This window comes from Pantherophis guttatus, chromosome 8, assembly GCF_059756535.1.
Source record: "Pantherophis guttatus breed Tessera chromosome 8, ASM5975653v1, whole genome shotgun sequence".
Classification (NCBI taxonomy): Eukaryota; Metazoa; Chordata; class Lepidosauria; order Squamata; family Colubridae; genus Pantherophis; species Pantherophis guttatus.
Window position 1 is genome coordinate 23,177,483 of NC_142070.1, and position 12,438 is coordinate 23,189,920.

Here is a 12,438-nt window from a genome sequence, read left to right on the forward strand (position 1 = left end):
GGAAAGGAGACTCTGGTGGTAGGAAGATCTGGTTTAGAGAACTCCAGAATGCGAGTAAAGTTTTCTATCACTAATCACTGATCATGGCTTTCATATTCAACAGGCTGGTGCCATTTAATTGAAAAAATATTAAGTTACATTCCAATCAATCTTTCATCCTTTAGATTCCTTTAGATTTTTAAGAAAAATGGTCATTGTCAAAGTCTTAGGTTTTAAGACAGTTTCTTTCTCTACGGTTTTTACTTTAATAAAGATAATTGCAGTTGCTTAAGAATGCCTGTATTATACTGATCTGTAAATTTCACAAAACATACCGAGTATTACCCATCAATCAGACTTCTGTGTCTCAGGCAAATATGTTGTTTTTAAATTACAAGGCATAGTGAACATGTGCATTGACAATATAAAAATAGTAATTAAACACACTGGCTGTTTCTCACTATTCTTCCAAATCAAGTGATCCATCAGAGGAAGACATTTAATGAGATTAAAAAAATAAAAAATAAATAAAAAACACTACATGATGTTAAATTTAGATAGCATTCTAATTATTTCATTTCAGAGTTATATACAGAGTTATATACAGAGTTATATAATTTTTTCCTATATTTGATTTTGCTGGTTGTAAAAAAGGATATATCTGAGCACAGTGGTGTACCAAGATATTAGATTTTCCTTTTTTAAAAACTTTGTTTCTAAATATGTATAATTCTAGATTAAATATTCCCCTATCTGAATTTTGAAATGAAGTTTCATTTACAAAACAGTGGATCTGGAAGAGGGAACAAATACCAAACTATTTTTTTCCCCAAGGTTTATCCTTACAACTCCTTCCTTTTAAAATACTGTAAAAACAATCCCTTCTTTCTTTTATTTCTCAAGGAGAACAGCAAGTTGAGTTGAAGAGGAAACTTACCTAGATACATAGTTGGCAAATAAAAAGTGACCAGATATTCCCCTCACAAGTCTCCTCACAAGATACCTACAGTTACTTTTCTCAATAAACTATGAATTCAATGGATGATCTTGGATTCACCTTCACACAGATTTACCTCCATACAGAGAATAAGGTCAAGTTAGAAACAAATTCCTTTACCATTTTCTTGTTAATTGCATTTGAATAAATTTATTCTTCAAGATTTCGTAGAGGATACAAGTTTCTAAAGCCGGCCATAAAACAATGTACCATTTCAAGTGTGCTCATTCAAGGAAAAAATTGACTTTCAAACAAAGAACAAATTCCTTTCCCTCATTGGACTTTGTGCCATTATTTGATGCATGGTCACATATATCTTTAGCCAAAAGCAGCATGTCATGAGGATCTAGAGGCAGCAACAAAATAGTCAACTGCAGTTCATCAAACATTCACAAGTTCATAAAGAATCCTTTATGACAAGAACAATTAGGCACAAAAGAGTTTTCGATAGCTTGATGTGCCAAGAAATAACAAGTGATAAAGTAATGTGACAACTATAGATGCTTTCAGTAATAGCCACAATACTGCTTCCTAATAACTTACTAAAGTATTACTTAATGAGATGTTCAGTGAGAGAGTGCAAGAGTATTACTACGGTAACTCCCAAATTATGGATTATGGAGAAAAGTGGAAAAGTTAGTTAACTACAGTGTACTACCATTTGACGTGAATCAACCACAACCACTGCTAGTGACTTACTTACATACATACATAAAGTATAACAAGGCTTACTAATTCCAATTTTTTTTCCAGTTTGCTATCTATGTGCTGTTTCTATTAATAAAACTTCAAAACTTATATCTAGGAAGTGAAGATATAAGTTCCACACATTTATTTATTTAGCATAACATACATACATGGAGGGACGCGGTGACTCAGTGGGTAAGACATTGAGCTTCTCAATCGAAAGGTCGGCAGTTCAGCGGTTCTAATCCCTAGTGCCCCATAACGGGGTGAACTCCTGTTACTTGTCCCAGATTCTGCCAACCTAGCAGTTCGAAAGCACATAAAAAATGCAAGTAGAAAAATAGGGACCACCTTTGGTGGGAAGGTAACAGCGTTCCGTGAGCCTTTGGTATTTAGTCATGCTGGCCACATGACCACGGAGACGTCTTCGGACAGCGCTGGCTCTTCGGCTTTGAAACGGAGATGAGCACCGCCCCCTAGAGTTGGGAACGACTAGCACCTATGTGCGAGGGAACCTTTACCTTTACCTTACATACATGGACTAGCTATATATATTAACCTTTCAACTAGATCCGTGATGGTGAACTTATGGCATGTGTGCCAGAAGTGGCATGCAGAGTCCTCTCTGTGGACCATCTGTCTGGCGCGCATGTGCATGACAGAACCTGTAAGAGCACCTGGCCGCCGCACACATGTGCACTTGCCAGCTGCTCTCTTCCGGGTTCTGGTGCTCCGGCGTGCATGCACGCTCCAGTTTTGGCACTCGGTGCCGAAAAGATTAGCCGTCACTGACCTAAATTAATCAAACACAAAAAATATAAATGTTAAAAAGATCTATGTTCAAATACCAATATTTAGGCCATATAACCATTGAAGTGCCTCATCCTTTATATGGAAAAAGGTCAGGTACTGGGCCAGTATATGCCCTCAGTTTACAGCCGGTCATGGTCTGCTCTATATTTTGATATGGGATCCCATGGTCACGAGGGAAGGATATGATGCCCCATTTATACAGATATTGTGTGAGATATGAATCCTATTCAGGGTTATCCATTGATATGGTAGTTCAAAGCCTGGCACCTTTTTTATGGAGTCATTTATATGTCTTCCTATGTCTGGCTGTGCAACGACCTATTTGGCTTTCCATTGGGAATAGATAGTAAAGTTGTTGGACAGATGTTGTGCAAGTGTCAGTATGGGCTTCCTGAATTTGAATTTTAGTGATGAAGGTCAGCTTGCACTAGTAGGATTGAGTTGTTCATAACTTTTCTGAATTCTCTCACTAGTACATCTTATAGGTGAGTGTTTGATCCAATGATACTTCCAAGATATTTTGGATGGGGTTATAGGGGAGTAAGTTGTTATTTAAATAGACCTCTGAGACTTCATATGCTAGTTTATTTTTAAGGTGGAAGCACGTGGTTGCTGTTTAGCTGGTGCTAGGAGTAAACTAAGAAACTCTGTACATTTACTCCAAAAGAAATAGTACCTGTTTTTTAAGATGTGTAAATTAAATCAGATTGCACAGAAAACAAAGTCATTCTTATATCATCTGGTCTATAAAGTGATCTTATTAATATTCATTAATATAATAAGCATGCTTCTAAATCCACTTTGTACAGTACTGTTTTGGTAAGTCATGGGTTACTGAAAGGAATCTTGGAAACAGAAATACTATTATTAATCCACCACCATTTTTTTTAAAGAAATACATTCGAAGTTTAACATAAATCTGTGTTCGGTTTCTATCAGACAAATATGAGCTTGTGAAGGCTCAATTATCAATTATACCTGTCTCCAAAATATAATGATTTAATGAATAATTTCAAAATGCTCTTGATGGCTGCACTTTCAGCAGCTCCAATGGTCATTGGGACACTCCTTCCAACTATTTCTAAAAGGTAGACATGTAAGTATCTCATCATGTCTCCCCTTTTAAAATTTGCAAGGCAGCAGATTCTTAACTATTCAACTAAGCAGTGGTGGATTGCCCCCAGTTTGGACCGGTTTATAAGAACCAGTAGTAAAACCGACGGGTGGCTCTGCCCATCGACCCTGACGTCATCAGGAAGCTTCTGCGCACGCGCAGAAGCGCGCGCCCGGCCCTGTTGTGAACCAGTAGTAAAGTTAAGTAGAACCCACTCCTGCAACTGAGAGTTTGGTGGTATTGGCTCCAGGCACAAATGCTATAGTAGTTTTTCCCAATCTGGAGCCAAGATCTGATGGACTAAAAATTACAGTTATTATGGTGGTTGGAGATAATAGGAGATATAATCCAGTACATCTTGAGGAGTCCAGTTAAGGGAGGTTATTGCCAAAAAAAGGGAATAAACTCTGAAAAAGTTTATATAAAAGTATAATGTTTGATTCTCATGAAACCAAAGGAACGAAATGAATCTGAAACATATAGAACAAAAGAAGAGCTAAGCAATTATATTTGTGTGCTACACCATGATTTATAATTATAATTTGTAGAAGATGCTGGGTTTACATCAGTGGTGGGTTGCCATTGGTTTGCACTGGTTCTATAGAATTGGTAGTAAAACTGGCAGGAGGCTCCGCCCACTGACCCTGACGTCATCAAAATGCTTCTGCGCAAAATGCACAGAAGAGCGTGCACGCACGAGCAAAGCAAGCGCACATGTGCGGCCCCGTTGCAAACTGGTAGTAAAGGTAAGTAGAACCCACTCCTGATTTACATATATTAAGTCATAAATCATGGTTCAGAAATTCAAGTGTCTAAATTTGTATCAATTATTAATTGCTGATACCAAAAAATGACCCATGGAATCTCTGCATACAATATACAGTTTAGAAGCTGTACAGCTAAACCACAATCTCTTCTTTCTGCTATTTATTTACTGCATTTATTTACTTCTTTAATTGCTCAATGTAGCTTACAGGACTTTCTCTTTAGAAGAGAGGAGAGGAGAGGGGAGGGGAGGGGAGGGGAGGGGAGGGAAGGGAAGGGAAGGGAAGGGAAGGGAAGGGAAGAGAAGAGAAGAGAAGAGAAGAGAAGAGAAGAGAAGAGAAGAGAAGAGAAGAGAAGAGAATTCTTTATTGGCCAAGTATGAGTGTACACACAAGGAATTTGTTTCTGGTCATTATGATGATCATGATTTATCACTTGATTGTATGTACGCTGTGTAAGCTCTCAGAGTATATACAATCAAGTAATAAATCATGATCATCATAATACAATTATCTTTTTATTCCATAGCAACTTTATTAGAGATTGACCAGGAATAAATCAGAGTCATCTCTAGCCCAACATTGAACTAGAAAGATGGATACGCCTGTCCTATAATATTATTTCGGTATTGGAATATTTGGTGGCTTGGCATTGGCTACACTGTATTGTCAACTCTGTATATTTCATTACTGTGTTTGTGTGTGTGAGCCATCTTTGTAAGCCATAATACAAATAAAAAAGCAATTTCTAAAAGCCTTCAGCTCCAGGAATTTCAAGTTAACATAAAATATGGAGGACTGTCAAATTGGAGAAAAATGGCTAAAATTAATGTAAATTTAAAATAGAGAGTTGTTAAAATTTGCACCAGTACCTATCATCCTTGAATATCTAGATTTTGGACCTGTGACAGATGTCTCCAAAATGCCAGAAAATAAGTAGGCTAATTAGAGACTACAAAGAATTAACTAAAGATTATTTTGAAGGGTGGATGCAAGCAATTCCACCTAGTGATAGGAAGGTAAGGAAGCTAAATCTTTTTAATACCCTGGGTTCTATAATAGCCATTGCCTCTGATTCCCCAGATACTGACAAATTGGTTATTGTAGCTAATATTAACAATTATCCACTAGAAGAAAGATTTATTATGCTACTTTTGTGCTCAGTGGCGCCAGAGTTATGTTCTAAAACTCAAAAAAAAAAAAAAAAAGATAAAATTTCTCCCTAAAGAGAAAGGTGGAATCAGTGACTCATGCTAAAATCAGCTTATACTGTTACTGCCAGGTAACACATATTCACTAGAAAAACACGTCCTTTGATAGTTGAGGGAACATGCTTTGGAATACCTGGAGGATAAAAGGGGTATCCATCTCTGTTTTGCCTAAGAATTATTTTTAATCTTACTTTTATATTTAGAAAAGAAAAAGAATCAAAGGTATTGAGGTAAGATGCATTGTATGCTTTGCGTTATCTAAGTACAGCCAGCACCATTTATCTTTTGTATTGTTTAAGCAACAGGAATGAAATCACAGATTTCCCAGCTGTCTGTTTTAAACTTTTTAGGTCATTTAGAGCTAGGGTGGCAATATATTTAGAGCAGACCTATTAAACCAGTGACTTTTAGCCATCGTGTGCCAAAAGCAGGGGTAGTGTGGGGGAGTTGCGCGCGTGCATGCCCGCATCCATAATTCTATGCGTCCCACCCCCCCGTGCATGCACGTGCAACCCCCCCGCGCTCCCACTGCTTTTGGCATGCGATGGCATAGTGGGCCTGGTAGGCCTGTTTTTCGCCCTAGCCAGGCTCATGAGGCTTTCTAGGAGCCTGGGAAGGGCAAAAACAGCCTTCCCCACTCCCCAGAGGCTCTCCGGAGGCCTGAAACAGCCTGTTTGCCAACTTCTGGTGGGACCGGAAGGCCCGAAAATAAGATGGCCGGCGCACGCATGTGCACCGGGGCTGAGCTAGCGTGCCCACCAATATGGCTCTGTGTGCCACCTGTGGCACGCTTGCCATAGGTTCGCCATCACGGTATTAAACTAATATATTTCATTTAGCAAATTTCAATAGGTTTACTTTAATAATGATAACATTTGAATCCTGCTCTATATGTTTTTCCTCCTCAGTTCTGTTTGGAGATGAGATAGCATCTATACTTGCTTAGGCTTAAAAGAGGCCTAAGCGGTAAGTCAACAGTCAACAGCGGGCAGTAGTAAAAAATGCTGAAACTTTTCCCAAACAGCTTTGCATTTTATAAGCATGTTCCTGAACCAATCCAAAGCTTTTAAAAATGAACTATTGAATGGATATGAAATAGTTTTTCCTTGTCTTCATCCTATCATAGCTTCCACTGGGATGGGATGTTCGTTGATGAAGGGGACTGGATGAATGAAATCTGGATAATTTTCTCCATTTTTCATACATAACAGACATAGTTATTCTGAAGTTCCTTATAAAGCTTATTTTCTATTTAATTTTTATGAACCTGGTCTGAGGTAAAAAAAGCCAAGAGGCTGGTTGAGGCAGTTTTATTTATATATTTGTATCCCAACATTATATTGACAAATAATTCAAGACAGTGAACATATCTAACACATCTTTCCCTCCCATTTTCCAGAAAACAACCCTGTGAGGTGCATTGGATTGAGAGAGTGACTGGCCCAAGAGAGAGCTTTCATGGCTAAGGCAGGATTTGAACTCATGATCTCCCTCTTTCTAGACTTGTGTCTTAACCGTTACACTAAACTGGCTCAAATCCCCAACACTCTGGAATTGGACACATCTGAGTCAAGGATATTTATAATGCAATAAGACAATTTACTACTTACATGTCTTTTATATATATTTTTTTTATTGAAAAAGTTTTCAAATACAAATTTCCCCCCCTTTTTCCCCCCTCTCCCTCCCCCTCCCTAACCCCCCCTCCCCACCCATCCCCCCCTGTGACTTCTTCATAATAAAAAAAAACCTAATTCATAACAGATTACTTACTCCCTCCTCTAGATATTGACCTTTACTTACTAAAAATATTATTAATATTATAACATCCCCCTTTATCCATACATATCAGAAAAGAGAAAAGAAAGGAAAAAAAAAAGACATTATACTATGACATTATAGAATAACTTCTCCACTTTAAAACTATACGATAAGTCCTACTTTAACATTTAATCTTCTATATATATTACTATAACATTTCAAAGCGGCCTTCCCCATAAAATCTAGTTTAACATTTATTCCACTCTATCCATTTCCTCCACTCCCCTAAATATAACACTTAAAAATCCCTTTTCTTAAACTAATCAATCTACTAACTAGCTTATTCACCCACTATCATGCAAAATTACCATACACAACATTTCTTAACATCTTTGATTCACTGCCCACACTACTTAAAAATATATGTCTATATTTTCCATTATATCTAAATAAAAAAAAAGAAAAGACAATGACTTTGAATTTATAATCCATATAGTATCTTCTTTGAGGTCTTTCCACTGGATTGGTAGAACCAACATCCATAATCAGGTAACATAGCTTACTGGTGCAACAGTTTATTCAGGATCTTCAATCATATCTGCCCCCATCAGTAGTAAATATCTTCTTATATGTATAAAAGAAAAAAACAACCACCCGAGTGACATTATAATTATATTCCATATAGTAATAATTGTGGGTTTCATCAGGATTATTAATTCCCATCATCGTAGTGGGTAACAACCCGATCTTCTGCATGCCCCAGCATAATTCTCTTGCCTTGTGATTCAAGATAATATAATATGTTTATCAACACAAAAAGAAATTCCAAAATGGATAATTCAAATCCATCAGTTTAAGGCTCGTTTCACGTCCCCAGATTACGGCCATGCAGAGATCTGCCACAAACCTCAGGATGATATTAACCAATACGTCGCCTCTTCTGTGTTTACACATAATCGTTCATATTTTAAAATCACTGGCTTCACTGTTGCCTGATTTAGAAATTTCTATTTTTATGCCACCTATTTCTTTTTTTCTTTTCTTTTTGTGGGTTTGGTTTCCATCCTGGTTCCCTTTCTACAAAATGTGTATCATCTGGTCGGTTTTTATTCTGCTTTGTAGATTGGTCTTGTTGGTTTCGCTTTTGTATCTCATGTTTCTTTTTTATCCCTTGTATATCCCCTAATTGGTTTCCATGTTTATCCTTGCCTTGATAAGTCATCACATTAAGATTAGATGCCTCTTCTCTCAAATTTGTAGATAGTCCAGCTGGGGTATCCAATAAATCCAAAGGCAATTCATCTGGTACAGTCTCTGTAATTCGATATTTTACCTTTATTTCCGGCTCCTTCTGCTTATCCTGTATTATACCTGAAGATGTTAAGTTCATTTTCAACCTATTTTGATAAAATTCTTCCGCTCTTTCAACAGTATTTAGCTGATATCTTTCTCCTTGGTATCTAAATATAATACCAACTGGGGCGTCCCACCTGTAGGAGATATTTCTCTTTTTTAACTCATTCACCAGAAAACCAAATTTCTTCCTTTCCATCAATATCTTAGGTGGGAGTTCCTTGTAAATCCAAATCTTTCTTCCATACAATTGCAAATTAGAATTGAAGGAATTTTGTATGATATTATTCCTAATTTCCTTGTCTGTAAAATAAATCACCACATCTCTAGGCAATTGCCTTTGCTTGGCAATCCAGGAGTTGATTCGATAAACTCTGTCGATCCTACAAAACACTTCGTCAGGTTGAACCTTTAGAATCCCAGCTAGAAATTCAGAAGATATTTTCCTTAAATCATCTCTATTATTTTCCTGCAAACCTCTTAATCTTATCGCATATTCTGTGAAATTATATTGTACCATTAAAATCTCTTTTTCAATCTTCTGTTGCAGATTTTCTACATTACCATACTTTTGATCAGCATCCATTTTAGGTTTTTCTTCTAAGCTATTATCCTGAGTGTTTGTCAAATCATTTTCAATTTTTTGAATTCTATTGTCCAATTTATCTTGAATTTCTTCCATTTTAGACTCTAGTACATTAGTATTTGTATCCAACTGTATCATAAATCCTGTAAAACCATTAACCACTTTTGAGAATTTTTTCTCCAAAAAAATCAAACTTAGATTTCACCAATTCTTTAATTTCCTGCTTAAATTTTTCAAATTGCTGATTCACAATCTCCTCCCTTCTTTCAATCTCCTCTATAAAAAATTCTATTATGTTAAAATCAGGTTTCTGAGACTGAAGAATTAAGACTTGTTCCTTTAAGTTGTTGGTGGGGGGATCCCCCCCCCTTCTTGTTTATCTGACTTTATAAATCTCAGTGCCATGTTTCCGCCCAGGCAGGCTTTGTTAAAAAAAAAAGCAAGCAAGAAAAAAAAAAGGACTTCTTTCCAATCAACAACAATATCAGGTCTCCAAGGGAAAAAAAAAAAAAAGAGAAAAAGACACAGGAGCGAAGTTTTGTCTACAAATGTAGCCAGTGGTATTTATTCCGCTACATTGTGGTAATAGAAAAGGGAAGGACTTTCCCTTTCAGCCTCTCCTCCAGCCGACGCCATTTTAAAAGGCTTTTTTTTTTCCTCTTTCTTTTCCTCCTCTCTCTTAAGTAATTTTTTTTAAAAAAAAAATCAGTAAAATACTTGCGGTTCAGTATTACAGGTCCACCTCACATTTTCTTTGAGTAGTCTGTTAAATTTGCAGGCTTGCTTTTGACGCCTGGCTCTGCATCAGCAGAGGTCTCCCAAAGCCCGGAGCGGCGGCTGGGGATACGGGGCATCTCATCCGCTCCGTCCCAAAAGTAAAGAAAAAACTTTTGGGACTCCGCAGAGAGTTCTACCCACCCCTGCCGGCTCTATCTCCGTTTCCTCATGGAAACGGAGTTTTTTCGAGCCGCCATTCCGTTGTGAAGGCGGCTCTAACAGGCGATGGAAGCTGACGATCCCAAAGGAACGTCTGGCAGCGACAAACAGCAACCCGGAAGAGGTCTCATGTCTTTTATATTGATGTTCCCAACCCCTGGGCAGTGGCCCACTACTGGACCATGGCCCGTTCAAAACTGGCTGCACTTACATGAGCAGAGGGTGCTTGCGTTTGTGCGCAAAGCTCCATTAGCGCCTGCACTCAAAAAGAACCCTCCCTCTCTCCCCCCCACGTGCCAGCCACCAAAGGTTGGGGACCGCTCTTTTATGTGTCTTTATCTCAAAATGTAGATTCAGAGCTTGTTAATGCTGTGTGCAAAATTAAAGAATGGATAATCTGAAAACTTCCAACATTCAATTTCTCTTCTGAAAGAGAATATTGACTATCAAAGTCTCGATGAAAAAAAAAAGTAAAATCAAACTCAATTTATGGTAAATATTTGGCATTTTATTTTAATCTTATTTTTCATGAAATATTTAAACATAAGAAATTTGTGCATGAGAAATAATGTTCACTATATCCAATGGTATGCTTACATAAGTGTCCCAAATTAATATAATGAAAAGTTACACCTGAAAAAAAAAAACCCTAATGAGTTTTTACACTGCCATTTAGATTTTTCAAATCATATGTTGTTCTGGATTGTAAAGGCATTCCAATCTATTTACTACTAAGCACTGAAACATTAATTCTTTATACTTTTCATAAAATAAATGAAAAATACAATTTAAAATGGCTAAACTTTTTAAATGCAGTCAGTTAGTGAGAAAATTCTCAGGTCAATTTCAATTTTTTGCAGATGAGGATTCAGGGAACACAAATATTCCATGGTCCAGAAAAACTAGTAAGTCAAACTATTAATTCTTGAACTGAAATATTATACCTTAAATGTATCAGTCACTCAAATGATATTATTCATCCATATAATTTGAAACTCATAATTTGAGTTAATAACTTTGTTTTTTCTCTTGCTGGATGGACAAAGCTCAATTGACGATTTTTTAGAATTACATCATTTTAATGCTTTATAGCTTCTTCCAGTCATGGTAAAATTCTGTAAAGAATGATAAATTGAAAAAAAAAACACTGAAAAAACACTGTAAACAGACACAATATTTGGGGCATGAACAGAATTAAAAACTCGGAAGTTTTTTTCATATGTCTAGGAGACACTTCAAGCTTTCCTGGTCATATTTGTGGAGAAGGAACTGTTAGAAGACCTGTTGGCTTCATTTTGTTTATACCACCATCCAGAATGCAAATTCTTGGATATTTTATTTTCACCAGATGAGCTGCGAACTGAAGCAGAAATATTTTACGTTAGAATGATGCATGTATATATTTCAATACTGGACTTATGACTACAATTGAGCTCATTTTTGTTGCTAAGTGAGACGGTTGTTAAGAGAATTTTGCCCTATTCTATGACCTTTCTTGCCACAGTTATTAAGTGAAGTACTGAAGTTGTGAAGTTAATAACACTTAACACTTAAGTGAATCTGGCTTCCACATTGTCTTTGCTTGTGAGAAGGTTGCAAAACTTCTTATACTTAAATGGTCAGTAGAGGGGGCGTGCATAAGTGCACTAATGTGCCTATCGTCTCTATCATTGTATTTTTATTCTTGTTCTCGTTTTTGACAAATTCTAATAAATAAATACGTGATCACATGACCACGGGACACTGCAACCCTCATAAATATGAGTCAGTTGCCAAGCACCTGATCACATGTCTGTGGGGATGCTGCAATAATCATAAGTGAGAAAAATGGCCATAAGTCACTTTTTTTCAGTGCCATTGTAACCTCGAACAGTGACTAAAGGAATGGTTATATGTTGAGGACTACCTATATGTAGCTGTATATGAAAGACTAGGGTCTAAGACTAAGCTTACTAAAGCTTCTGCATTCTCCTATTATCGATCAAGAACAATTTTTACTTACTAAATTATTTTCAAGTAATTTTTGTTTGTTTTATACAGGAAATACTACAGAAGTTTTACATACTTTTTTCAAGTGGAAGTGATTCAGTTTTAGTTGTAGTCCTCCACCACTATCCTACTATCATCCCCTTTATCTAGACATAGACTTGTAGAGCAATAGTGTGTTGACTCACTTCCCACTTGAAAATTATCCTGTATGTTTAACGTTTGCATGCTTAGGTCTGGAGAACTGAATT

The 12,438-nt window shown here is 36.8% G+C and overlaps 1 protein-coding gene across 5 annotated transcripts in view; it reads right to left on the minus strand.

Annotated features, from left to right (window-relative positions):
• Nucleotides 1–10,687: 10,687 nt before the first annotated feature.
• Nucleotides 10,688–12,438, minus strand: part of TBCK (TBC1 domain containing kinase) — a 93,728-nt gene continuing 91,977 nt past the window's right edge. For all 5 annotated transcript variants that reach the window (XM_034442231.2, XM_087875485.1, XM_087875484.1 and 2 more), the window contains one exon: nucleotides 10,688–11,561. In XM_034442231.2, coding sequence (XP_034298122.1) covers nucleotides 11,451–11,561 — 111 coding nt within the window. In that variant the 3' untranslated portion in view covers nucleotides 10,688–11,450. The remainder of the gene's footprint in view (nucleotides 11,562–12,438) is intronic.